General features: G+C 42.5%; 1 protein-coding gene across 1 annotated transcript in view; it reads right to left on the reverse strand.

The window, feature by feature from the left end:
* Positions 1-26,696, reverse strand: part of SCRIB (scribble planar cell polarity protein) — a 195,589-nt gene that overhangs the window by 92,164 nt on the left and 76,729 nt on the right. Inside the window, exons 21-23 of the mRNA XM_063450950.1 lie at positions 24,139-24,399; positions 22,407-22,517; positions 6,805-6,981 (exon numbers count right to left, since the gene is read on the reverse strand). Coding sequence (XP_063307020.1) covers positions 6,805-6,981; positions 22,407-22,517; positions 24,139-24,399 — 549 coding nt within the window. The remainder of the gene's footprint in view (positions 1-6,804; positions 6,982-22,406; positions 22,518-24,138; positions 24,400-26,696) is intronic.

Below are 26,696 nucleotides of genomic sequence, written 5' to 3' on the forward strand. Positions count from 1 at the left end.
CCCCTGGTCACACATTCTGTAACTATAATCCCTCCACTCGGCCCCTGGCAACACATTCTGTAGCTATAATCCCTCCACTCGGCCCCTGGTAACACATTCTGTAGCTATAATCCCTCCACTCGGCCCCTGGCAACACATTCTGTAACTATAATCCCTCCACTCGGCCCCTGGTCACACATTCTGTAACTATAATCCCTCCACTCGGCCCCTGGTCACACATTCTGTAACTATAATCCCTCCACTCGGCCCCTGGTAACACATTCTGTAACTATAATCCCTCCACTCGGCCCCTGGTAACACATTCTGTAACTATAATCCCTCCTCTCGGCCCCTGGTCACACATTCTGTAACTATAATCCCTCCACTCGGCCCCTGGTCACACATTCTGTAGCTATAATCCCTCCACTCGGCCCCTGGTCACACATTCTGTAGCTATAATCCCTCCACTCTGCCCCTGGTAACACATTCTGTAGCTATAATCCCTCCACTCGGCCCCTGGTCACACATTCTGTAACTATAATCCCTCCACTCGCCCCTGGTAACACATTCTGTAACTATAATCCCTCCACTCGGCCCCTGGTCACACATTCTGTAACTATAATCCCTCCACTAGGCCCCTGGTCACACATTCTGTAACTATAATCCCTCCACTAGGCCCCTGGTCACACATTCTGTAACTATAATCCCTCCACTAGGCCCCAGTAAAACACATTCTGTAACTATAATCCCTCCACTCGGCCCCTGGTCACACATTCTGTAACTATAATCCCTCCACTAGGCCCCTGGTAACACATTCTGTAACTATAATCCCTCCACTCGGCCCCTGGTAACACATTCTGTAGCTATAATCCCTCCACTCGGCCCCTGGTAACACATTCTGTAACTATAATCCCTCCACTCGGCCCCTGGTCACACATTCTGTAACTATAATCCCTCCATTAGGCCCCTGGTAACACATTCTGTAACTATAATCCCTCCACTAGGCCCCTGGTAACACATTCTGTAACTATAATCCCTCCACTCGGCCCCTGGTAACACATTCTGTAACTATAATCCCTCCACTCGGCCCCTGGTCACACATTCTGTAACTATAATCCCTCCACTCGGCCCCTGGTCACACATTCTGTAACTATAATCCCTCCACTCGGCCCCTGGTAACACATTCTGTAACTATAATCCCTCCACTCGGCCCCTGGTAACACATTCTGTAACTATAATCCCTCCACTCGGCCCCTGGTAACACATTCTGTAGCTATAATCCCTCCACTCGGCCCCTGGTAACACATTCTGTAACTATAATCCCTCCACTCGGCCCCTGGTCACACATTCTGTAACTATAATCCCTCCATTAGGCCCCTGGTAACACATTCTGTAACTATAATCCCTCCACTAGGCCCCTGGTAACACATTCTGTAACTATAATCCCTCCACTCGGCCCCTGGTAACACATTCTGTAACTATAATCCCTCCACTCGGCCCCTGGTCACACATTCTGTAACTATAATCCCTCCACTCGGCCCCTGGTCACACATTCTGTAACTATAATCCCTCCACTCGGCCCCTGGTAACACATTCTGTAACTATAATCCCTCCACTCGGCCCCTGGTAACACATTCTGTAGCTATAATCCCTCCACTCGGCCCCTGGCAACACATTCTGCAACTATAATCCCTCCACTCGGCCCCTGGTAACACATTCTGTAACTATAATCCCTCCACTCGGCCCCTGGTCACACATTCTGTAACTATAATCCCTCCATTAGGCCCCTGGTAACACATTCTGTAACTATAATCCCTCCACTAGGCCCCTGGTCACACATTCTGTAACTATAATCCCTCCACTCGGCCCCTGGTCACACATTCTTTAACTATAATCCCTCCACTCGGCCCCTGGTAACATATTCTGTAACTATAATCCCCTCCACTCAGCCCCTGGTAACACATTCTGTAGCTATACTCCCTCCACTCGGGCCCTCGTAACACATTCTGTATCTATACTCCCTCCACTCGGGCCCTCGTAACACATTCTGTAACTATAATCCCTCCACTCGGCCCCTGGTCACACATTCTGTAACTATAATCCCTCCACTAGGCCCCTGGTAACACATTCTGTAACTATAATCCCTCCACTCGGCCCCTGGTAACACATTCTGTAGCTATAATCCCTCCACTCGGCCCCTGGTAACACATTCTGTAACTATAATCCCTCCACTCGGCCCCTGGTCACACATTCTGTAACTATAATCCCTCCATTAGGCCCCTGGTAACACATTCTGTAACTATAATCCCTCCACTAGGCCCCTGGTAACACATTCTGTAACTATAATCCCTCCACTCGGCCCCTGGTAACACATTCTGTAACTATAATCCCTCCACTCGGCCCCTGGTCACACATTCTGTAACTATAATCCCTCCACTCGGCCCCTGGTCACACATTCTGTAACTATAATCCCTCCACTCGGCCCCTGGTAACACATTCTGTAACTATAATCCCTCCACTCGGCCCCTGGTAACACATTCTGTAACTATAATCCCTCCACTCGGCCCCTGGTAACACATTCTGTAGCTATAAATCCCTCCACTCGGCCCCTGGTAACACATTCTGTAACTATAATCCCTCCACTCGGCCCCTGGTCACACATTCTGTAACTATAATCCCTCCATTAGGCCCCTGGTAACACATTCTGTAACTATAATCCCTCCACTAGGCCCCTGGTAACACATTCTGTAACTATAATCCCTCCACTCGGCCCCTGGTAACACATTCTGTAACTATAATCCCTCCACTCGGCCCCTGGTCACACATTCTGTAACTATAATCCCTCCACTCGGCCCCTGGTCACACATTCTGTAACTATAATCCCTCCACTCGGCCCCTGGTAACACATTCTGTAGCTATAATCCCTCCACTCGGCCCCTGGCAACACATTCTGCAACTATAATCCCTCCACTCGGCCCCTGGTAACACATTCTGTAACTATAATCCCTCCACTCGGCCCCTGGTCACACATTCTGTAACTATAATCCCTCCATTAGGCCCCTGGTAACACATTCTGTAACTATAATCCCTCCACTAGGCCCCTGGTCACACATTCTGTAACTATAATCCCTCCACTCGGCCCCTGGTCACACATTCTTTAACTATAATCCCTCCACTCGGCCCCTGGTAACATATTCTGTAACTATAATCCCCTCCACTCAGCCCCTGGTAACACATTCTGTAGCTATACTCCCTCCACTCGGGCCCTCGTAACACATTCTGTATCTATACTCCCTCCACTCGGGCCCTCGTAACACATTCTGTAACTATAATCCCTCCACTCGGCCCCTGGTCACACATTCTGTAACTATACTCCCTCCACTCGGGCCCTGGTAACACATTCTGTAACTATAATCCCTCCACTCGGCCCCTGATCACACATTCTGTAACTATACTCCCTCCACTCGGGCCCTGGTAACACATTCTGTAACTATAATCCCTCCACTCGGCCCCTGGTAACACATTCTGTAACTATAATCCCTCCACTCGGCCCCTGGTGACACATTCTGTAACTATAATCCCTCCACTCGGCCCCTGGTAACACATTCTGTAACTATAATCCCTCCACTCAGCCCCTGGTAACACATTCTGTAACTATAATCCCTCCACTCGGCCCCTGGTAACACATTCTGTAACTATAATCCCTCCACTCGGCCCCTGGTAACACATTCTGTAACTATAATCCCTCCACTCGGCCCCTGGTAACACATTCTGTAACTATAATCCCTCCACTCGGCCCCTGGTAACACATTCTGTAGCTATAATCCCTCCACTCGGCCCCTGGTAACACATTCTGTAACTATAATCCCTCCACTCGGCCCCTGGTCACACATTCTGTAACTATAATCCCTCCATTAGGCCCCTGGTAACACATTCTGTAACTATAATCCCTCCACTAGGCCCCTGGTAACACATTCTGTAACTATAATCCCTCCACTCGGCCCCTGGTAACACATTCTGTAACTATAATCCCTCCACTCGGCCCCTGGTCACACATTCTGTAACTATAATCCCTCCACTCGGCCCCTGGTCACACATTCTGTAACTATAATCCCTCCACTCGGCCCCTGGTAACACATTCTGTAGCTATAATCCCTCCACTCGGCCCCTGGCAACACATTCTGCAACTATAATCCCTCCACTCGGCCCCTGGTAACACATTCTGTAACTATAATCCCTCCACTCGGCCCCTGGTCACACATTCTGTAACTATAATCCCTCCACTAGGCCCCTGGTAACACATTCTGTAACTATAATCCCTCCACTCGGCCCCTGGTCACACATTCTGTAACTATAATCCCTCCACTAGGCCCCTGGTAACACATTCTGTAACTATAATCCCTCCACTCGGCCCCTGGTAACACATTCTGTAGCTATAATCCCTCCACTCGGCCCCTGGTCACACATTCTGTAACTATAATCCCTCCACTCGGCCCCTGGTCACACATTCTGTAACTATAATCCCTCCATTAGGCCCCTGGTAACACATTCTGTAACTATAATCCCTCCACTAGGCCCCTGGTCACACATTCTGTAACTATAATCCCTCCACTCGGCCCCTGGTCACACATTCTTTAACTATAATCCCTCCACTCGGCCCCTGGTAACATATTCTGTAACTATAATCCCCTCCACTCAGCCCCTGGTAACACATTCTGTAGCTATACTCCCTCCACTCGGGCCCTCGTAACACATTCTGTATCTATACTCCCTCCACTCGGGCCCTCGTAACACATTCTGTAACTATAATCCCTCCACTCGGCCCCTGGTCACACATTCTGTAACTATACTCCCTCCACTCGGGCCCTGGTAACACATTCTGTAACTATAATCCCTCCACTCGGCCCCTGATCACACATTCTGTAACTATACTCCCTCCACTCGGGCCCTGGTAACACATTCTGTAACTATAATCCCTCCACTCGGCCCCTGGTAACACATTCTGTAACTATAATCCCTCCACTCGGCCCCTGGTGACACATTCTGTAACTATAATCCCTCCACTCGGCCCCTGGTAACACATTCTGTAACTATAATCCCTCCACTCAGCCCCTGGTAACACATTCTGTAACTATAATCCCTCCACTCGGCCCCTGGTCACACATTCTGTAACTATAATCCCTCCACTAGGCCCCTGGTCACACATTCTGTAACTATAATCCCTCCACTCGGCCCCTGGTAACACATTCTGTAGCTATAATCCCTCCACTAGGCCCCTGGTAACACATTCTGTAGCTATAATCCCTCCATTCGGGCACCTGGTAACACATTCTGTAACTATAATCCCTCCACTCGGCCCCTGGTCACACATTCTGTAACTATAATCCCTCCACTCGGCCCCTGGTCACACATTCTGTAACTATAATCCCTCCACTCGGCCCCTGGTAACATATTCTGTAACTATAATCCCCTCCACTCAGCCCCTGGTAACACATTCTGTAGCTATACTCCCTCCACTCGGGCCCTCGTAACACATTCTGTATCTATACTCCCTCCACTCGGGCCCTCGTAACACATTCTGTAACTATAATCCCTCCACTCGGCCCCTGGTCACACATTCTGTAACTATACTCCCTCCACTCGGGCCCTGGTAACACATTCTGTAACTATAATCCCTCCACTCGGCCCCTGATCACACATTCTGTAACTATACTCCCTCCACTCGGGCCCTGGTAACACATTCTGTAACTATAATCCCTCCACTCGGCCCCTGGTAACACATTCTGTAACTATAATCCCTCCACTCGGCCCCTGGTGACACATTCTGTAACTATAATCCCTCCACTCGGCCCCTGGTAACACATTCTGTAACTATAATCCCTCCACTCAGCCCCTGGTAACACATTCTGTAACTATAAACCCTCCACTCGGCCCCTGGTCACACATTCTGTAACTATAATCCCTCCACTAGGCCCCTGGTCACACATTCTGTAACTATAATCCCTCCACTCGGCCCCTGGTAACACATTCTGTAGCTATAATCCCTCCACTAGGCCCCTGGTAACACATTCTGTAGCTATAATCCCTCCATTCGGGCACCTGGTAACACATTCTGTAACTATAATCCCTCCACTCGGCCCCTGGTCACACATTCTGTAACTATAATCCCTCCACTCGGCCCCTGGTCACACATTCTGTAACTATAATCCCTCCACTCGGCCCCTGGTAACACATTCTGTAGCTATAATCCCTCCACTAGGCCCCTGGTAACACATTCTGTAGCTATAATACCTCCACTCGGCCCCTGGTCACACATTCTGTAACTATAATCCCTCCACTCGGCCCCTGGTCACACATTCTGTAACTATAATCCCTCCACTCGGCCCCTGGTAACATTCTGCAACTATAATCCCTCCACTCGGCCCCTGGTCACACATTCTGTAGCTATAATCCCTCCACTCGGCCCCTGGTCACACATTCTGTAACTATAATCCCTCCACTCGGCCCCTGGTCACACATTCTGTAACTATAATCCCTCCACTCGGCCCCTGGTAACACATTCTGTAACTATAATCCCTCCACTCGGCCCCTGGTAACACATTCTGTAACTATAATCCCTCCACTAGGCCCCTGGTGACACATTCTGTAACTATAATCCCTCCACTCCGCCCCTGGTAACACATTCTGTAACTATAATCCCTCCACTCCGCCCCTGGTAACACATTCGGTAACTATAATCCCTCCACTCGGCCCCTGGTGACACATTCTGTAAGTATACTCCCTCCACTCGGGCCAGTAATGCAACACAAATAATGAGTTATATACCTGCATGCCAGGAGGTGGTGGGTCCCTCCTCACAAGCAGGTGGAGCTCCTGGGTGTGAGACAGAAGGGCATTCACAGCTTCCTGATGAGTGGCATGTCTCAGATCCACACTTGCAGCCTCCAAGATCCTGTCCCCAACCCGCAATCCGCTGCGAGCTGCCACCCCACGGGGAATAACCTGCCAGGTCAAGCACAGAAGTTCAATATGGTCTTCAAATGAATATTTCATTACAAATAAAACAGGCGTTGTATGAACAGATTCTACAGAGAGCCGGCATTGGCATATATTTCATGATGTGCAGGTGGTACAATTTTAAAACTAAAATTTTAGAGTGATTTTGTACGTCTGTGTCTGTACAAGCTAGGATCATATACTAAGGAGTGTTCAGAATTTGTATAAAGAATAGGCTCTTCCATAATACAGCTACACATACAAAAAAGCATTGCCTCGGGTACTGCAGCTGTGAAAGATTGTGTTTCCATAGCTCTCCCATAATGCCATGCAAAAACTACTTTATCACATTAGAAGGACCTGCTTGATTATGACAGATTATTACACCAATCAATGGGTTAGGAACATAATCAATGTTTTGCCAGAACGGTGACTCGGCAGCTTGGAACAGCTCGGATTCGTTACGGAAAATATCTGATGGCAACAAGTATCAATATATTAGTGAGTCATTAAGTTGGGGGCTGGATGGCGACGTGACGTCACGCAGGGAGCGTAGCGTGCACGCCGTCCAACGGAGCTGAGCGTTGGAGTCCCACGCGGGAAATAAGGAGTCGCTGCCCGCTAGTGTCTGCTCCCATGACCATACATGCCGGGGTTACTTCGGCAGCCAGGAGAGACAGCCACCATTAAGCTTGTGGAGGTTGCAGCATTCAGAAGTCCAGCTGTAGATAGACTGACAGACCACATTGGAAGGAGGTCGCTGGTGCAGCAGGCTGGTAAGCTGACAATATTAAACCAGACAAGGCACTTAAAAAGTACGGCGTTAAGGGGGGGGGAGGAAGAAACAAGGAAGGAATAACCACTGTTTAAATCCTACCTCTGAATGAGTGAAAGTAGAACAACTGCAAATATCAAATGGCAGCCTCATAAAGGGAAAACGTGCTTAGCAATCAGCCCGGAACGAAGTAAGGCCGAGAAATAGTTATCAAAGGATAACTCAAAAAAAAAAAAAAAAACAATAATAATACTGTTTGGAAAACCAGCTTTGAATGAATTGAAGTGGAGAAGCTCGAAAAATCAAGTGAAAATCTCACAATACTCCAAGGCTATAGTGTTGAAAAGATACTAATAGAAGGAGTAAACTGATAGAATAATTAAAGAAATGAAGGAGGAAAAGACAAAAGGAGGCAATAGGTTTTAACTGCTTCTAAGGCAGTTATTGAATTTTTTACCTGAGACGTTTTGATAGAGAGGCCATCGTTGTTAAACATACTCCCCTATGAAAATACGTCTCAGAAACAGACAGCACTAGACCCGAATAATTGCAACCAGGAAAACAGCCGATCAACGACTGGACCAGAAATCTCCCCCCAAAAAAAATTTGCGAAAAAAAAAGACAAACAGGAAAAGAGACTTTCCAATTTTTTTACTGCACCAGCAGATAAAAGCACCTCAGAATTCTCTCAGCCATCTACCCCAAATAAAGCAGCCTTAACTAAAGAAACTGGGGACTTCAGCGACGTTAAGGTAAAGGATAACCCATGAGAACGACAAATGATCACCCCAGGGTACTTAAAAGAATGTTTAGACCTACAGCTGGAACAAATAAAAAAAGAAATGCAGGCGAGTTTTGCAGTTTTTAAGAAAGATATAATAGAGATGGGACAAATTCAAAGTCAACGAACAAAAAATAGAAAATCTAGAATTCCTCATAGAGAAGCAAAGAGAGATCACTGAGAAACAACGAAGGAAGATTACCGATCTTGAAGAGAGAACCACAAATATATAAGATAGAGGCAGGAGAAATAATTTAAGAATAAGAAACATCCCCGAATCCGTCACACAACTGAATTTGGAAACGTATCTCTCGGAGTTCCTTAAAGCCCTTAAAATAAACATCGATGAAAAAGTGGACTTTCTTGAAAGAGCGCATCGATTTTTTAAACCAGGAACTCTCCCAGATGATCTCCCAAGAGATACAATTATTTCTGGTCACTCTTATACCTTCAGAGAAAAAAATTCTTAAAGCGGCAAGACGGAAGGAGATCGAGGCAAATTTAATGAAATAAAGGTCTTCCCAGATTTGTCCTTCCAGACAAAGAAAAGCAAGGAAACTTTTCCTGCCTGCCGCACTGTGCCTAAGGGAAAATAATTAAAATATCGGTGGGGTTTCCCAAACAAACTTATAGATGGGACTACGCATATATTTGACTCACTTGAGAAGATCACAAATTGGCTGGAAAATAAGGGCTAATAGCGCAGTATCTGTATATGTTTTGTGATCATTGCAGCCGTACACTGAGATTGAAAATGAAAAAGGTTTGAGGGGCTAACCAGAGGGTACGTTCGATTAGAGAGTATAGTGCACATAGAGTGTACATGGTGAAAGGTATAAAATACTGGTTGTTGGAGTCAAATGTTGGATTTTGAGCAAAGCTGTAGTAATGAAGTAAGGGGATTGTATAGGATCGACACATGGTTAAAAAGAGTAAAATTCATCTAAAGGATAAACGGGAGAAAATCACGTTACATATAATTAAGCTGGTTTTCTAAGATTAGTGTTTGATGATGGGCTATTCACTAAGAGTTATGTAAGGAATGAGTATTAATGGTATTAAATGGGGGTTTGTATGTGCTTCCAGATAAGGGGTAATTCCGAAAAAATGTAATTAGAACTGATACATAAAACACACGCACAAATGTATAAATTTTGAAGTACATACTTTAATATGATTGGTAATCACAGAGGTAATCCTATCATAAGTTCTATGCGAGGTTTGGTTTTAGGAAGTAAAGATTTCCAGAGAGAGTCCAAATTACAGTGTGTCTAAAGGGTTTCATAATTGTTTTACATTGTGAGATTTCAAAATTCGTGGGGCTAAAGAGTTTTTGTAATTGTATTTACAGCGGAGAGGTTATTGACATTCTTGTAGGTAACTAGACGGCGAAGGAATAGTTTTATTATATGGGACGACTACAGTTCAACTCTTTTCTTTTTTTCCTTATCAAGGAGTTTCTTGATGAGGACGAGATCCCAATTAGGGGGCTTTCTCCTTTGGGATCTACACTCGGAGTCCAGCGCTCAGGGTTATCTGTATGGATGTTCCTCAATTTTGAGGGGATTTTGTATGAATGTTGCAGTAGGTGTGGTATGGCTGGGGGCTCAAGTTCAGACAAGGAAGGTATCCATAAAGAAATTCCATCAAGACTATGGTTAAGAGTTTCTGTAGAATGATCTGTAGTTTTATGTATTCCGAGTACGATAGACCCACTTTAATGAAGGATAGGAGGTTGAAAAATTCTAATGGTTAAAATCATTTCGTTAAACACTCAGGGCCTAAACTCTCCATGTAAGAGAGGTATTCTATTTGACTATATTAAGAGAGAAAAAGCTCAAATTATCTTTCTACAAGAGACCCACTGGAGAAGAGAAGACAGCCTTAGATTTATCCCACAAAGGTTTTCAATACTGGTAGCTGCCTCACTAGAGAAGGCTATTCTGGTAAGTGAGGATATAGATGCTAAAATTATTTATCAAGAAATAGACGAGGAAGCCAGAATTATTATACTGATAGTTAAATTTCAAGCAGAAACCTATACGCTAGTGAATGTATATGCATTGAGTAATCCCCCCAATAGATACTTCTCTAATCGCTTAGATAAAGTGGGAAAATTAAACAGGGTAAATTACTACCAGCAAGGGGATTTCAATCGAATTCTGGACACGAGTCTACATAAAAAAAAAAAAACATTAATAGCTGGGGAGATAAATAAAGTTGTAATCTCGCAAGCGGTCCAATTCCAAAGAATAGTTAGGAAATATAGATTATTGGACATATGGCGTATTTTCCACCCAGTTGAGCGGGACTTTACTTGTTTTTACAGATCCTATTTTTCATACTCAAGAATAGACTTATTTTTGGGAAATGACGTCTGGCTAACTGCACTAAAAAAGTTCTTATAGATGAAGTCTCATGGTCGGTAAATCCCTGACCGACCTCTATGTTGACTTCTATAAATTATCTATGGAAAATAAAGCTTTGCCAACCCAGGAGCTAAGCACAAAAATGTTATTAACCCAAAATAGTATAAATTAATTATTGTTTGAGGAGAAAAATAGGAATTTACAATCTCTAAAGATTAACTGGTACTACAAGAGCAATAGGGTTACTTACAAATAAACTAAAAAATAAAAAACAAATGAGGATTAATAAAATTGAGACTGAGAAGGAAACGTATATGTGTCCAAAGAAAAAAGGTTCAGCTTTTAATGAGTATTATTCCAGACTACATAATTTAGAACCAGCAGGCAAACGACTTCCCTCAATAGATTATTTTGAAAACAACAAAATGCCAAAAATAACTAGAGAACAACTTATGGAAATAAATAAACCTATTACTGCAGAAGACATCAAAGTAGCATTAAATAAGCTAAAGATTAATAAAGCTCCTGGTCCCGATGGCTACTCAAATAAATGTTATAAGATATTCAGAGATATACTTTCTGCACGCCTTGCAAGCATATTTAATGAGTTGTAAATTGCACTTTTCCGAAAGAGATGCTTCAAGCTAATATTGTTCCAATCTTGAAACAGGATAAAGACCCAGTTAAACTGGCAAACTATCGCCCTATATCTCTCCTTAATGGAGATGTTAAGATATATGCTGCGATTATAGCAGACAGCTTGAAACGTTTTATTTCTGCCCTGATACATCAAGATCAGACTGGATTCATTCCCGGTAGAGAAGCATCAGGTGGTATTAGACGTTCATGACGCAGCATTGAGGAAGAATGTTCCCCTTCTGACCCTGTCACTTGATGCTGAGAAAGCTTTTGACAGGGTCAGATGGGATTTTTTGGGGAATGCTCTGAAGTCTTATGGCAGTCTATGATGCGATCATGGCGCTATATACGGTGCCTTCGGCAAGGACGGTAGCACCAGGAATAGAGGCAGATTGGTTTAATATTACGAATGGTACTAGGCAGGAATGTCCCCCGTACCCCTTACTATATGTTTTAACCATCGAGCCCTTGGCGGAAGTTATAAGGCAAAAGGGTAAGATTGAGGGTCTTAAGTTAAATAAAATTGAACATAAGATCAATTTATACGCGGTTGAGGTTATGCTTATGCTGATAAAGGTATTGGGTCATTATAGTGAATATTCAAACTATAAACTAAATATAAATAAGACCACAATAATGGCAAGTAAGATACCCAGTGAAGACAAGAATTTTATCAAAACAACTTATGACTTTGTCTGGGCAAAGGATAACATTACGTTTCTGGGTATTAAAATCCCAAGAAACATCAATAAAGTCATAGAGGTTAATTTTCTTCCCATTATAAAGTACACAAATAAGATTTTGAAAGAATTGGTTAGTAAGGAGATCTCTTGGATGGGGCGTATAAACGCGATTCGTTCATATATTTTGCCCAAATGGAACTATTTCTTTAGAATGTTACCAATACAGGTGCCAATACCCTGGCTAAAAATGATACAGTCAGCTTTTCCTAAATTTATTTGGAAAGGGAAAAAACCCAGAATAAGTTTTAATCTGCTATCTAAAAAAAAAAAACAGGGGACTTGCTACCCCAAATATAATAGAATACCATAATGCCTGCATGTTTGCACACGCTGTTACCACCTTAAGTATCGATCAAAAAGACCAAGCGTGGTACCAAATAGAGCTAACACTTGTGGAGGCAGATCGTCTCTCTGACCTATTATGGGTAACAACAAAGGACAAAAATAAGTGTAAACCAGCCCACCCAGGAAATTCGATTATTATTGATCAGATTCTGAGATTCTGGAATAAAATTTAAAAAGATCTCAAAATAGAATACAGACTGTTTCCCTTTTTACCCATGGAGGTGATTCTGGGGAATATTGAGGATATTAATATTAGTAAATGGTTACAGAAGGGAATTCAGATCATTCAAGATTGTATAGGTAGAAAGGAAGTCAAGCCCTTCACCCTGTTACAAACAGAGTTCGGAATTTATAGCAAGGAGAGTTTTACATATTTAAAATTAAATTCTATTTGGGGAAAGTCTTGGAATTTCAGGTGGATAAAAATATGAATGATTTAAAAATATTTTGGAAAGCTAAAGGAAAAAAGGACATATTACTAGATGTTATGAACTTTTAAAAGATTCTCAGAAGTCTCTTGTTTGGAAATCCAAGATTAAGTGGGAAAAGGATTTACACATTGAAATTACCGAGCAAGATATGCTAAGGGCGATGGTCAAGGTGAACAAATCGCTACATTGCTTGAATATAGTTGAGAATTTTTATAAGCTTATTAACAGATGGTATATGGTTCCTGAAAAACTGGCTAAAATATATAAAGATCACAATAAAAAATGCCGGAGATGTGCTGTTGGGAAAGGTGACTATCTCCATACATGGTAGCAATGTAAACTTTTAAGCAAGCTATGGAAGGGTATATATGATCAGATTTATGCTATATGCCAGATATATACCTTTTACACCACAGAGCTTCCTGTTACAACAGGGATGGCCTTCCATGCCCATAGAAAAAAAACATCTTAATAACTCACATTCTAATGGCAGTAAAGATAATGCTGGCTAGGCACTGGAAAAGCAATAAAGTTTCAGAGTGGGCCGAAATTAAAAAACAATTAATATATCAATGGAAAATGGAATAATTCAAGGGAACTCTGTTGGATTGACCAAAATCAGCAGATAGACAAAAAATAGTGGAAAAGCTCCTGGCCAGTAGCTAAGGTTTATAATATAGATGGTATTTGATGCCCCCGAGGTGTGTCTGGGTCCCAAGAGATACTAGATACTATGTACGCTCCCAATTGGGAAGAAATTGTATATACGTCCATGACACTGCTAGCTCTTCGGGACTGTGAATGTGTCTGAGAGGGTTTGTTTTTGGAGGTACCTTAATTTTGCAATCCATGCATCTACTGACACTGATTTTCTCTGTTTTTTTTTTTTGCTGTTCATACTGGTTATGAAGTATATGCATTATATCCGAATGCACGCAATGTAACTGGAGGTACTGTATGCATAGCTGTATGTTGTAGTGAGATCTTGCTTTAATTGTTTTCTACCTAGTATCGAGGTAAAAATACTATAATTGAATACGTGTTGCACTTTGAGGTATTGTATATTTTTGAAAAATAAATTATATATATATATTAGTGAGATCTTATGGCAACGTTAACAAACAATATACACCTACATTAAAATAAAAAAAAACATTACTTTGTGAACTCTTTGGAGTAACTTGTGTTTCTGCATTGATTACTCTATGATCTGATCTTCATCTAATATACAATAATTATCCGATTAAACTAAAAACACACAAACCATTGCAGTTTTCACATTTTTATCATACATTGAAAAAACAGGTTGCAAAACATGACAAACTCTGCACTAACGTGGCTTTACCACCCTCTCCAAAGAAGGAACAGACATCTCTAATGTATTTTCCAATGCTTGACAAGAAATGCACAACAACCTTTTGTTAAGCCACTGGCCATTATTAGTGAAGGCTGAGGAGGAAAAGCCTCTTCCTAAGGAGGGTCTTGTGGGATTATTCTTGGACATCAAGATTACAGAGCTGGCATCAACTCCTGGCAGACAAAGAGCCAGGAGGTAAAGAGGACATTGTGGAAGAAAACGGCAGTGCCTGCAAGGGTAGATTGAGATCCGTAAATCCTACCTTCCATTCATGTGTTGCTAAGGTGCATGGCCCTTTAAATAAAGGCACACAGTCTTGTTACTGACAAATCTTTTCTCTTCTAGAAAGATAGTCAAACCGTTTTACGATAGATAATGTTCTCAGCCAATGAGCTGGGCCTGCATTAGTACACGAAGAGGTGAGCGTGACCCAGTGGACCTCAGGTAAGATGTCTTCTGACCGTTCTAAAACACTTAAATTACAATGGTGGAGAGGTCACAGCAAAGCACTCCAGGCAACAATCATTGCAGTGTACTGTAGGGGTTATAGTGAATGGTGTGTTCCTTTAAGCAATGGAAACACAAACAGATTGTATCTTACAGTAAGAGCAGTAAACAAATGGGAGCCACTGTCTACAGAGTAAAGGTTCACACATAGAATATGTTCTTTAATAAAGAGGCCAATGTTAATCAGCAATATGAGTAAAACAGTTTATTGCACAAGCTCAAAAGTAATTATTTTAGGTGACATGAAATCTACGGTTCACATAAGTATTAATATTTTTAAAAGTGCCAAAAATTCTGCAGCGCTATACAATACGTAGACTAACAAGTAGCTGCAACAAGACAAGTTGGATGTACAGGAACAGAAGGTGCTGAGGGCCCTGCTCAACCCATTCTAAGCATTTCTAGGGCAGAGAAGAGGGGGGAAATATTCGCTAATATGAGGGGTACAATTTATGAGATGCATGGTGACCATTCGTTTAGGACTGTATGTAACTTGCTAATATGCACAGGCTGCGCGGCACATAGCAGCATGTGTACCCTGAGAAAACCGGACTTACAGTTTAATATATACCCATTAAAAAATTAAATTAAAATAGTGCAAAACCTACCCACATTTCTGCTCTGGTGCAGGGGTAGGCAACCTTTGGCACTCCAGATGTTGTGGACTACATCTCCCACAATGCTCTTACAGTCATGATGTTGGCAAAGCATCAGGGGACTTGCAGTGCAAGTCCCCTATAAAGGAGTCGCTCTCAGACTGGAGCAATTTAACCCCTTAGTGACCAGACCACTTTTCAATTTTCTTACCGTTTGGGACCAGGCCTGTTTTTACATTTCTGAGGTGTTTGTGTTTAGCTGTAATTTGCATCTTACTCATTTACTGTACTCACGCATTATATACGTTTTTTCTTGCCATTAAATGGTCTTTCTAAAGATACCATTATTTTAAAATCTTATAATTTATTATAAAAAAATTAATAAATATGCTGAAAAAAAATGTAAAAAACACACAAAAAAAAAACTTTTTTGAACTTTGACCCCCAAAATCTGTTACGCATCTACAATCCTATGTGAGGAAGGCTGAACTTGATGGACGCAAGTCTCTTTTCAGCTATGTAACTATGTAATAATCGCCAAATAACACCCGTGCTAAATAATTTCTACATTTTTTCCTGAGTTTAGAAGTTTAGAAATGCCCAATGTTAACATGTTCTTAGTTTTTTTTTTAAAGTTATAGGGCAATAAGTACAAGTAGCACTTTGCTATTTCCAAACCATTTTTTTTCCCCCCAAATCAACGCAAGTTACATTGTAACACTGATATCTGTCAGGAATCCCTGAATAACCCTTCACACACACACACACATATATATAAACATATAATTTTAAAAAAAGACTTCCTAAACTTGGGATATTTTTACTCTTTTCATGCAACTATTTTACCACCAAACTATGCCAAAAAAAAAAACAACAACAATTAGTGATTTTTTTGACACACATAGCAATTTAAGAACACATGTACGGAGAACTTTATGGGCTACTGCCAAAGAACACCCCAATATGTGTTCAGCAACATCTCCTGCGTACAGTGATACCCCCTATGTATAGCTGTGTCTGCTTCTCTGGGGGCTGAAAGACCTTATTTGGTGGGTGCGTGTGACAAGACCAATCTCGCCACATTGCATTGGAGGAGCCTGGTTGCCCGCCTCTTGCCCTGTGACTATGGACCCTGGGAGACTTGGCCCGTTCAATTCAGTATGATAGGAGTTATGTATTTTTGTATCCTTTTGTGTTTTACTGGTAACATGTGCTCAGTGGAGTCTGCCTCTATCCCTGGATATAATTGGATTATTTTCCCCATTGTCTCCAGGATAGAGGGCTCTGTAAAACCGGTTTGGGCCAGATAGCCATGCTGCCAGCCAGGCCCCAAAAGATACTTTAACTTCTGAACCCCTGGTCTGATTCATGCCATTTTTAAATGTTGTTCCCCTGAATGGATTGATTGTGAATATATAATTTTTATGTAAATGTGATGTATATTTTAGAAGTTGTGAATATGCTGTAAAAACTGTATTTTTCCTGCCTGTGATAAATTGCATTAACCCATTGTGTTCAGTAATTATATCACAGGCAGAGGGGAGGATTTTATGTGTTTGTGCTGGATGTATTTTATGTTTTACTGTACGGGATTGGTTACATGTTGTCCCTCCCTGTGGGATGTCCCCTTGCATGGGGACTTGCATAAAAGTCTGTGAGTGTTAATTAAAACAGACCACTGCTTGACCCTCAACACGGAGCCTTGTCTCGTTCTTGGGGGGGATTTATTGTATGCTGTTAGAGACTGATTGCCAGGAGTGTAAGCTGATTGTCTGCTTTTCCTGTTCGTCTGCTAGCAGCTATTTGTGAGGTTTCAGTTCGGGAGTTGGAGTGCTATTTTGTATCCAGTTCGGGAGTTTGGTGTTCTGCAGTAGCTGTGCCTGTGTCTCTGGAAGGGGAAGATCTACTAAACAGCTGTTAACCCCTTTTATGCCTGGGGGTGCCGTAACAGTGTGCATTCCAGTTTTCCAATTTTAACAGCTGGTCATCATGCACCTATGTCCTATTTGGGACATTTTTGAAGCTGGTCAATGTAATTTACCCCATCCAACCATATATTTTTGAAAAGACACCCTACGGTATTTCAAATGGTGGTATGTTAATATTTCCCATGCACTAATTCTACCACCAATGTTGGTCAAACTTTTGGGTAGTCGTTTTTTTTGTGTTATTTTTCTCTCACATTGTATTTTAGGCATGGATTCTCAGTTCCTGTTATGTGTTACTGACAAAGAACACCCCAATGTGTGTTCAGCAACATCTCTGGAGTTTGCACATTGAAATTTGCCAGATTGGTTTGCTGGGCATTTGTTGCCTGTGAGACCGTTTAGCAGCCCAGGAATGGAAATTAACCCAATCATGGCATACCATTTGTAAAAGTAGACAACCAACGGTATTCAAAATGGGGTATGTCCAAAGTCACAAACCCTGGCCAAAATTTGCATTTATATTAGTTGCCTGGCATTTTTCACACATAAACTGTCATTTCCCTGATATTATCAGTATACTACATTTGACTGCTCTAAAACACTCATATTTGTGTAATGTCTCACGAGTACAATAGTACCCCTTAAGTACAGGTTTTATGGTGATTTGGAAAGTTACAGGGTCAAAAACAAGATTTTCCAATTTCTGTTTTTGTAAATTGCTATTTGCCAGATTGGCTATGTTGTCTTGGAGATGGTATGGCAGTCCAGAAATGAAAATTAACCCCACCATGACATACCATTTGAAAAAGTAGACAGCCCGGGTATTCAAAATGGGCTATGTCCAGTCTTTTGTAGTAGCCACTTAGTCACAAACTCTGGCCAAAGTTAGCGTTTTTATTACATTTCTTCTTTTTCAATTTGTAATATTATATAATAATATATATAAATGATACCAAGAGGGCTGCACTCACCTGAATACGCATACATTATAGGGTGCTGCTGGGGCCAATTTAAACAACGTACAAAATACATAATCCAGCACACTCGCCAATTCACTAAACAATGATTTCAAATCTTACAGATTGTAATAGTTTTATTTTAAAACACCTCACCTAGGCAAATATAATGGGGGTTTAGTTACAGTATATGATCATATATTGCATAAACCTGCCATACGGTCAATGTTGCAATCATTAGGCTGCTAGAGTAGGACCTGCCAAGAATGGGATACAATGACGTTGTGTAATTTATTGGACTTAAATGGAGTCAAATAGAAATGGGATTATTTAAAAGTTGCACTGCTGAAGTCAACAGAATATTGCATTAGGCTTGTCAGTAAAAGCAAAACATTTAAGAAACCACTGTGGGACTCTGCAGATGTGGCCAAAATAGTAAACAAATTGTTATCTTCCTTACTCTGGGTATTTTATAATGACAAAATGCTAGACAGATCTATGAGATTAGGCAGAAAGAGGCTAAGCAAGTTATCAGAGCCTCCAAAGCGCACACAGAGAATAAAATAGCACAGTCAATTAAAAAGGGGACAAAACATTTTTAGATAAATGAGAAAAGTAAAACAAGGATTAGTTAGATTAAAAACAAAAGAAGGAAGGTATGTAGATGAGGATAAAGGTCTACCTGACCACCTCAATGAATATTTTTGTTCAGTATTTACAGATGAAAATAAGGGAAAGGGGCCTCAGTTAGGAAAAAAGGACAAATGAGTAATTTGTTACATGTGAGTTTACAGAGGAAGACGTTCTATTTCAACTGTCAAAAGTAAAGACAAATAAGTCAATGGGACCTGATGGAATACACCCAAAGCTATTAAAAGAGCTTAGTGGTGTACTAGCAAAACCATTAACAGATTTATTTACCAATCATTGTTAACAGGAGTAGTCCCAGAAGATTGGAAGTTAGTGAATGTTGTGCCCATTCACAAGAAAGGTAATAGGGAGGAGTCGGGCAACTATAGGCCAGTAAGCCTTACTTCAGTAGTGGGGAAAGTGATGGAAACCATGTTAAAGGATAGGATTGTTGAACATCTAAAAACACATGGATTTCAAGATCAGAGACAACATGGGTTTACTATAGGGAGATCATGCCAAACTAATCTTATTGATTTTTTTGATTGGGTAACTAAAATTATAGATCAGGGTGGTGCAGTAGACATTGCTTACCTAGATTTCAGTAAGGCTTTTGACACTGTTGCACATAGAAGGCTTATCAATAAACTGCAATATTTGAGTTTGGATTCCAATATTGTTGAATTGGTAAGGCAGTGGCTGAGTGACAGGCAACAGAGGGTTGTAGTCAATGGAGTATATTCGAAGCTTGGGCTTGTCACCAGTGGGGTACCTCAGGGATCTGTACTTGGACCCATTCTCTTTAATATTTTTATTAGTGATATTGCAGAAGGTCTTGATGGTAAGGTATGTCTTTTTGCGGATGATACCAAGATATGTAACAAGGTTGATGTTCCAGGAGGGATAAGCCAAATGGCAAATGATTTAGGTAAACTAGAAAAATGGTCAGAGTTGTGGCAACTGACATTTAATGTGAATAAGTGCAAGATAATGCATCTTGGATGTAAAAACGTAGTCCTAACCTCAACATCTGAGTAAAGGGATTTAGGGGTGATTATTTCTGATGACTTAAAGGTAGGCAGACAATGTAATAGAGTAGCAGGAAATGCTAGCAGAATGCTTGGTTGTATAGGGAGAGGTATTAGCAGTAGAAAGAGGGAAGTGCTCATGCCATTGTACAGAACACTGGTGAGACCTCACTTGGAGTACTGTACGCAGTACTGGAGACCGTATCTTCAGAAGGATATTGATACCTTAGAGTTCAGAGAAGGGCTACTAAACTGGTTCATGGATTGCAGGATAAAACTTACCAGGAAAGGTTAAAGGATCTTAACATGTATAGCTTGGAGGAAAGACGAGACAGGGGGGATATGATAGAAACATTTAAATACATAAAGGGAATCAACACAGTAAAGGAGGAGACTATATTTAAAAGAAAAACTACCACAACAAGAGGACATAGTCTTAAATTAGAGGGGCAATATTTTACAAATATTATCAGGAAGTATTACTTTACTGAGAGGGTAGTGGATGCATGGAATAGTCTTCCAGCTGAAGTGTTAGAGGTTAACACAGTAAAGGAGTTTAAGCATGTGTGGGATAGGCATAAGGCTATCCTAACTATAAGATAAGGCCAGGGACTAATGAAAGTATTTAGAAAACTGGGCAGACTAGATGGGTCGAATGGTTCTTATCTGCCGTCACATTCTCTGTTTCTATGTTTCTCTTTGAATAAAAAACATTGAAAATTACCTATAACTTGTGTTTCTTGAGATCCTCAGTTTTCCTTTAAATTTTTATTAAAGGATTATAAATTTACATCATAAAACAGCCGAGTAAACATTGCAAATGAGGAGTTAAAACAAATAATTGGTGGAGAGTTATCAGAGTGTTTTTAAAAATGTCTTATTTTTTGCCAATTCTTTAGTTTTTGGAAGACCATACAAGTTTACACAGGAACAATATGGTAAACCGGTGTGAGAAGATAGCACAACATACATATTACATGCTGTTATTCATAATCGTGGATTTTGTGCCGCTTAGGAGATCTCCTGGCACTAGTCAAGAGCATTTTGGAGGCATGTTTTGTTAGCCAGGTCCAAAGAGACAATCAATTTTTAAAAGTACAATTAGAAAAATTAACAATAACGAATAGCATTTGATATTTTAAATACAATGTAAGAGTATCCTGGTGTGGATGTAAGTAGGAAAAATAAAGTGATATTTTATCAAAAGCCAAGTTTGCCGGCGATTGTGAGGCCTTGTCGGTCTGTATGCCAATTGGGGTGCTTAGATAATGCGGTGCATATAAAAGGCCTACATCGTATTTGCTCTATTTGGCTGTGCCCAGTCACACTCTGCTTCTGGCATATTGCGTATTTTAGGTAGAGTGGACCACTCTAAGATTGTGGTATCCATACCCAATCGGGTGTGAGGAACCTGTGGTTTGGAAATTGGGGAGGAGGTGATTGAGCTCTTAGATTGAGTGGCTGTGGGGATTGAGTGTGGTGGACCGTGTGTTGTATGCTATAGTTAATAGAGGTGGGTGTGGGGTTGAGGGTTTGGGTGGGTGTGAAGAGGAAGAGAACGATAAGGAGGAAGAAGAATGAAGGAAAAGGGGAAGGCAAAAAGAGAAGGAGAGAAGATAGAAAGAAAGGGGAAAAAAAGGGAAGTCTGGTCTGCCCCATCTTTCTACTATCGATCGCTACCTTCGTGATCAGTTTGTTTTGTGCCCTCAAGATGGAGGAGGCTCTCTCTATACTGACTGCCAGGTGTAAAGGGCGGAGCTTATAGCAATGATTGACAGGGAGCTAAGATGGAGGTGGCTCTCTCTATGCTGACTGCCAGGTATAAAGGGCGGAGCTTATAACAATGATTGACAGGGAGCTAAGATGGAGGCGGCTCTCTCTATACTGACTGCCAGGTGTAAAGGGCGGAGCTTATAACAATGATTAACAGGGAGCTAAGATGGATGGGGGTGGCTCTCTCTATACTGACTGCCAGGTGTAAAGGGCGGAGCTTATAACAATGATTGACAGGGAGCTAGGATGAGGTGCCCAGTTACAGGATAGAAAGATGTGAATTTCTACATTTCATTTGATTGTTCACAGCTCACTAATACATGTTTATTCAATATAGGGATAGGTAAACATAATATTAAAATATCCTGGAAAGTAACAGCTCCCATTTAAAAACATAAGCTAAAACAAACACGAACATGCCTATGGCCAGTATAGAGCAGGTCTAGCAGGGCTGAAACAAAGCAGAGTGTGTCTATGGAAAGTGATGGTATACAGCCATGGGTGAATGCTGCCAATTCTGGGAGCACCATGTACTCTGGCCACACAGAGTAAGTGAAGACTGACATGACAAACCTTTGAGATGAAGACACCTGGTTCATTGACTCCAAACGGGTGACTGGAGTGGTCGCTACCGCCGACTATGCTGAGCCCCAGAGGTCCCCCAGCTTTCACCAGGCAGATTTCCTAAAGGCAGAATAAAGCAGAGTGATTACAATACACTATGCGCGTCATGGATTATTGGTCAGAGGTAGAACGAATGAAGAACGACTCCAGCAGACTGCACTTTATTGTAACAACATTTATCAATAATATTATCCCACTGGAAGGCTATTCCAGGTATCTACTACCCTTTCTATATCACTGTTACTGCTCCCACTGGAAGGCTATTCCAGGTATCTACTACCCTTTCTGTATCACTGTTACTGCTCCCACTGGAAGGCTATTCCAGGTATCTACTACCCTTTCTGTATCACTGTTACTGCTCCCACTGGAAGACTATTCCAGGCATCTAACACCCTTTCTATATCACTGTTACTGCTCCCACTGGAAGGCTATTCCAGGTATCTACTACCCTTTCTGTATCACTGTTACTGCTCCCACTGGAAGACTATTCCAGGCATCTAACACCCTTTCTATATCACTGTTACTGCTCCCACTGGAAGGCTATTCCAGGTATCTACTACCCTTTCTATATCACTGTTACTGCTCCCACTGGAAGGCTATTCCAGGCATCTACCACCCTTTCTATATCACTGTTACTGCTCCCACTGGAAGGCTATTCCAGGTATCTACTACCCTTTCTATATCACTGTTACTGCTCCCACTGGAAGGCTATTCCAGGTATCTACTACCCTTTCTATATCACTGTTATTGCTCCCACTGGAAGTCAATTCCAGGTATCTACTACCCTTTCTATATCACTGTTACTGCTCCCACTGAAAGGCTATTCCCGGTATCTACTACCCTTTCTATATCACTGTTACCGCTCCCACTGGAAGGCTATTCCCGGTATCTACTACTCTTTCTATATCACTGTTACTGCTCCCACTGGAAGGCTATTCCAGGTATCTACTACCCTTTCTATATCACTGTTATTGCTCCCACTGGAAGGCTATTCCCGGTATCTACTACCCTTTCTATATCACTGTTACTGCTCCCACTGGAAGGCTATTCCAGGTATCTACTACCCTTTCTATATCACTGTTACTGCTCCCACTGAAAGGCTATTCCCGGTATCTACTACCCTTTCTATATCACTGTTACCGCTCCCACTGGAAGGCTATTCCCGGTATCTACTACTCTTTCTATATCACTGTTACTGCTCCCACTGGAAGGCTATTCCAGGTATCTACTACCCTTTCTATATCACTGTTACCGCTCCCACTGGAAGGCTATTCCCGGTATCTACTACTCTTTCTATATCACGTTTAGCTTTAACTACTTCCACTGGAAGGCAATGCCAGTCATCCAGCTTTGTGTAGCCATATGGTATGTTCCTGAGAAGGTCTATGATAGCTGATCTCCTCTGAACATTATGAGGAGGACTCTGATCATTGATGTTTTCAGCATGGGGTACCGAGTGTAACAGACAAGCCAAGATTCAATAAAATGGGATGTTGTGAAATAATTTATAGGGTAAAAGTTTTTTTTTCAAGACAAATTGCAGCCTGTCAGACACACTGTATTCCCTAATCTTTTTAAGATAATGTACAGGATTTAGTGTAAACTTATATGTGCATCATTGATTCAATAATAAGCAGGATCTGTCAATCTCCAGGTATTGTACAAATGGTGGGGCACTTACCTCTATAGGATAGTCATCATTTATTCTTTGGCTATTGGGGTTCTTCAGGGGCTCAATTTCCTCGTCTCCATCACCGTTTTCATTATCCGTGGGTGGTGGGGGTGAACGTGGACGGGCTCTGTGCAAGGAAGGTGAGGCTCCAGGGTCTGCCCCTGGCTGAGGGGGTTCTCTCTCCACCAGCAGGGTGATGGTGGGGCAAGTGCTGGTAAGCAGGGCTACTGCCTGGTCATGTCTGGCTTCTGTCATGTCTACACCATTGATCTAAAAGAATGGGCAAAGTGTCAGCAAGGCCCTTCAATCATGGCATCCTTCTGCCGATCCTACCGAATGTATAGAGCTAGTAAGTCAGCAAGGCCCCGCCCACAGCGACATCCTGCTTCCGATTCTACTAAATGTATAGAGCTAGTAAGTCAGCAAGGCCCCCCCACAGCGACATCCTGCTTCCGATTCTACTAAATGTATAGAGTTAGTAAGTCAGTAAGGCCCCCCCACAGCGACATCCTGCTTCCGATTCTACTAAAGGTATAGAGCTAGTAAGTAAGCAAGGCCCCGCCCACAGCAACATCCTGCTTCCGATTCTACTAAATGTATAGAGCTAGTAAGTCAGCAAGGCCCCCCCACAGCGACATCCTGCTTCCGATTCTACTAAATGTATAGAGTTAGTAAGTCAGTAAGGCCCCCCCACAGCGACATCCTGCTTCCGATTCTACTAAATGTATAGAGCTAGTAAGTAAGCAAGGCCCCGCCCACAGCAACATCCTGCTTCCGATTCTACTAAATGTATAGAGTTAGTAAGTCAGCAAGGCCCCCCACAGCGACATCCTGCTTCCGATTCTACTAAATGTATAGAACTAGTAAGTCAGCAAGGCCCTCCCACAGCGACATCCTGCTTCCGATTCTACTAAATGTATAGAGTTAGTAAGTCAGCAAGGCCCCCCCACAGCGACATCCTGCTTCCGATTCTACTAAATGTATAGAGCTAGTAAGTCAGCACAGCGACATCCTGCTTCCGATTCTACTAAATGTATAGAGCTAGTAAGTCAGCAAGGCCCTCCCACGGCGACATCCTGCTTCCGATTCTACTAAATGTATAGAGTTAGTAAGTCAGCAAGGCCCTCCCACAGCGACATCCTGCTTCCGATTCTACTAAATGTATAGAGTTAGTAAGTCAGCAAGACCCTCCCACAGCGACATCCTGCTTCCGATTCTACTAAATGTATAGAGCTAGTAAGTCAGCAAGGCCCTCCCACAGCGACATCCTGCTTCCGATTCTACTAAATGTATAGAGCTAGTAAGTCAGCAAGGCCCTCCTACAGCGACATCCTGCTTCCGATTCTACTAAATGTATAGATCTAGTAAGTAAGCAAGGCCCCGCCCACAGCAACATCCTGCTTCCGATTCTACTAAATGTATAGAGCTAGTAAGTCAGCAAGGCCCTCCCACGGCGACATCCTGCTTCCGATTCTACTAAATGTATAGAGTTAGTAAGTCAGCAAGGCCCTCCCACAGCGACATCCTGCTTCCGATTCTACTAAATGTATAGAGTTAGTAAGTCAGCAAGACCCTCCCACAGCGACATCCTGCTTCCGATTCTACTAAATGTATAGAGCTAGTAAGTCAGCAAGACCCTCCCACAGCGACATCCTGCTTCCGATTCTACTAAATGTATAGAGTTAGTAAGTCAGCAAGGCCCTCCCACAGCGACATCCTGCTTCCGATTCTACTAAATGTATAGAGCTAGTAAGTCAGCAAGACCCTCCCACAGCGACATCCTGCTTCCGATTCTACTAAATGTATAGAGCTAGTAAGTCAGCACAGCGACATCCTGCTTCCGATTCTACTAAATGTATAGAGCTAGTAAGTCAGCAAGGCCCTCCCACGGCGACATCCTGCTTCCGATTCTACTAAATGTATAGAGCTAGTAAGTCAGTAAGGCCCCCCCACAGCGACATCCTGCTTCCGATTCTACTAAATGTATAGAGCTAGTAAGTCAGCAAGGCCCCGCCCACAGCGACATCCTGCTTCCGATTCTACTAAATGTATAGAGCTAGTAAGTCAGCAAGGCCCTCCCACGGCGACATCCTGCTTCCGATTCTACTAAATGTATAGAGCTAGTAAGTAAGCAAGGCCCCCCACAGCGACATCCTGCTTCCGATTCTACTAAATGTATAGAGCTAGTAAGTCAGCAAGGCCCTCCCACAGCGACATCCTGCTTCCGATTCTACTAAATGTATAGAGTTAGTAAGTCAGCAAGGCCCTCCCACAGCGACATCCTGCTTCCGATTCTACTAAATGTATAGAGCTAGTAAGTAAGCAAGGCCCCGCCCACAGCGACATCCTGCTTCCGATTCTACTAAATGTATAGAGCTAGTAAGTCAGCAAGGCCCTCCCACCGCGACATCCTGCTTCCGATTCTACTAAATGTATAGAGTTAGTAAGTCAGCAAGACCCTCCCACAGCGACATCCTGCTTCCGATTCTACTAAATGTATAGAGTTAGTAAGTCAGCAAGACCCTCCCCCTACGACATCCTGCTTCCGATTCTACTAAATGTATAGA

Source organism: Pelobates fuscus, chromosome 4 (assembly GCF_036172605.1).
Source record: "Pelobates fuscus isolate aPelFus1 chromosome 4, aPelFus1.pri, whole genome shotgun sequence".
In the NCBI taxonomy this organism is placed as follows: Eukaryota; Metazoa; Chordata; class Amphibia; order Anura; family Pelobatidae; genus Pelobates; species Pelobates fuscus.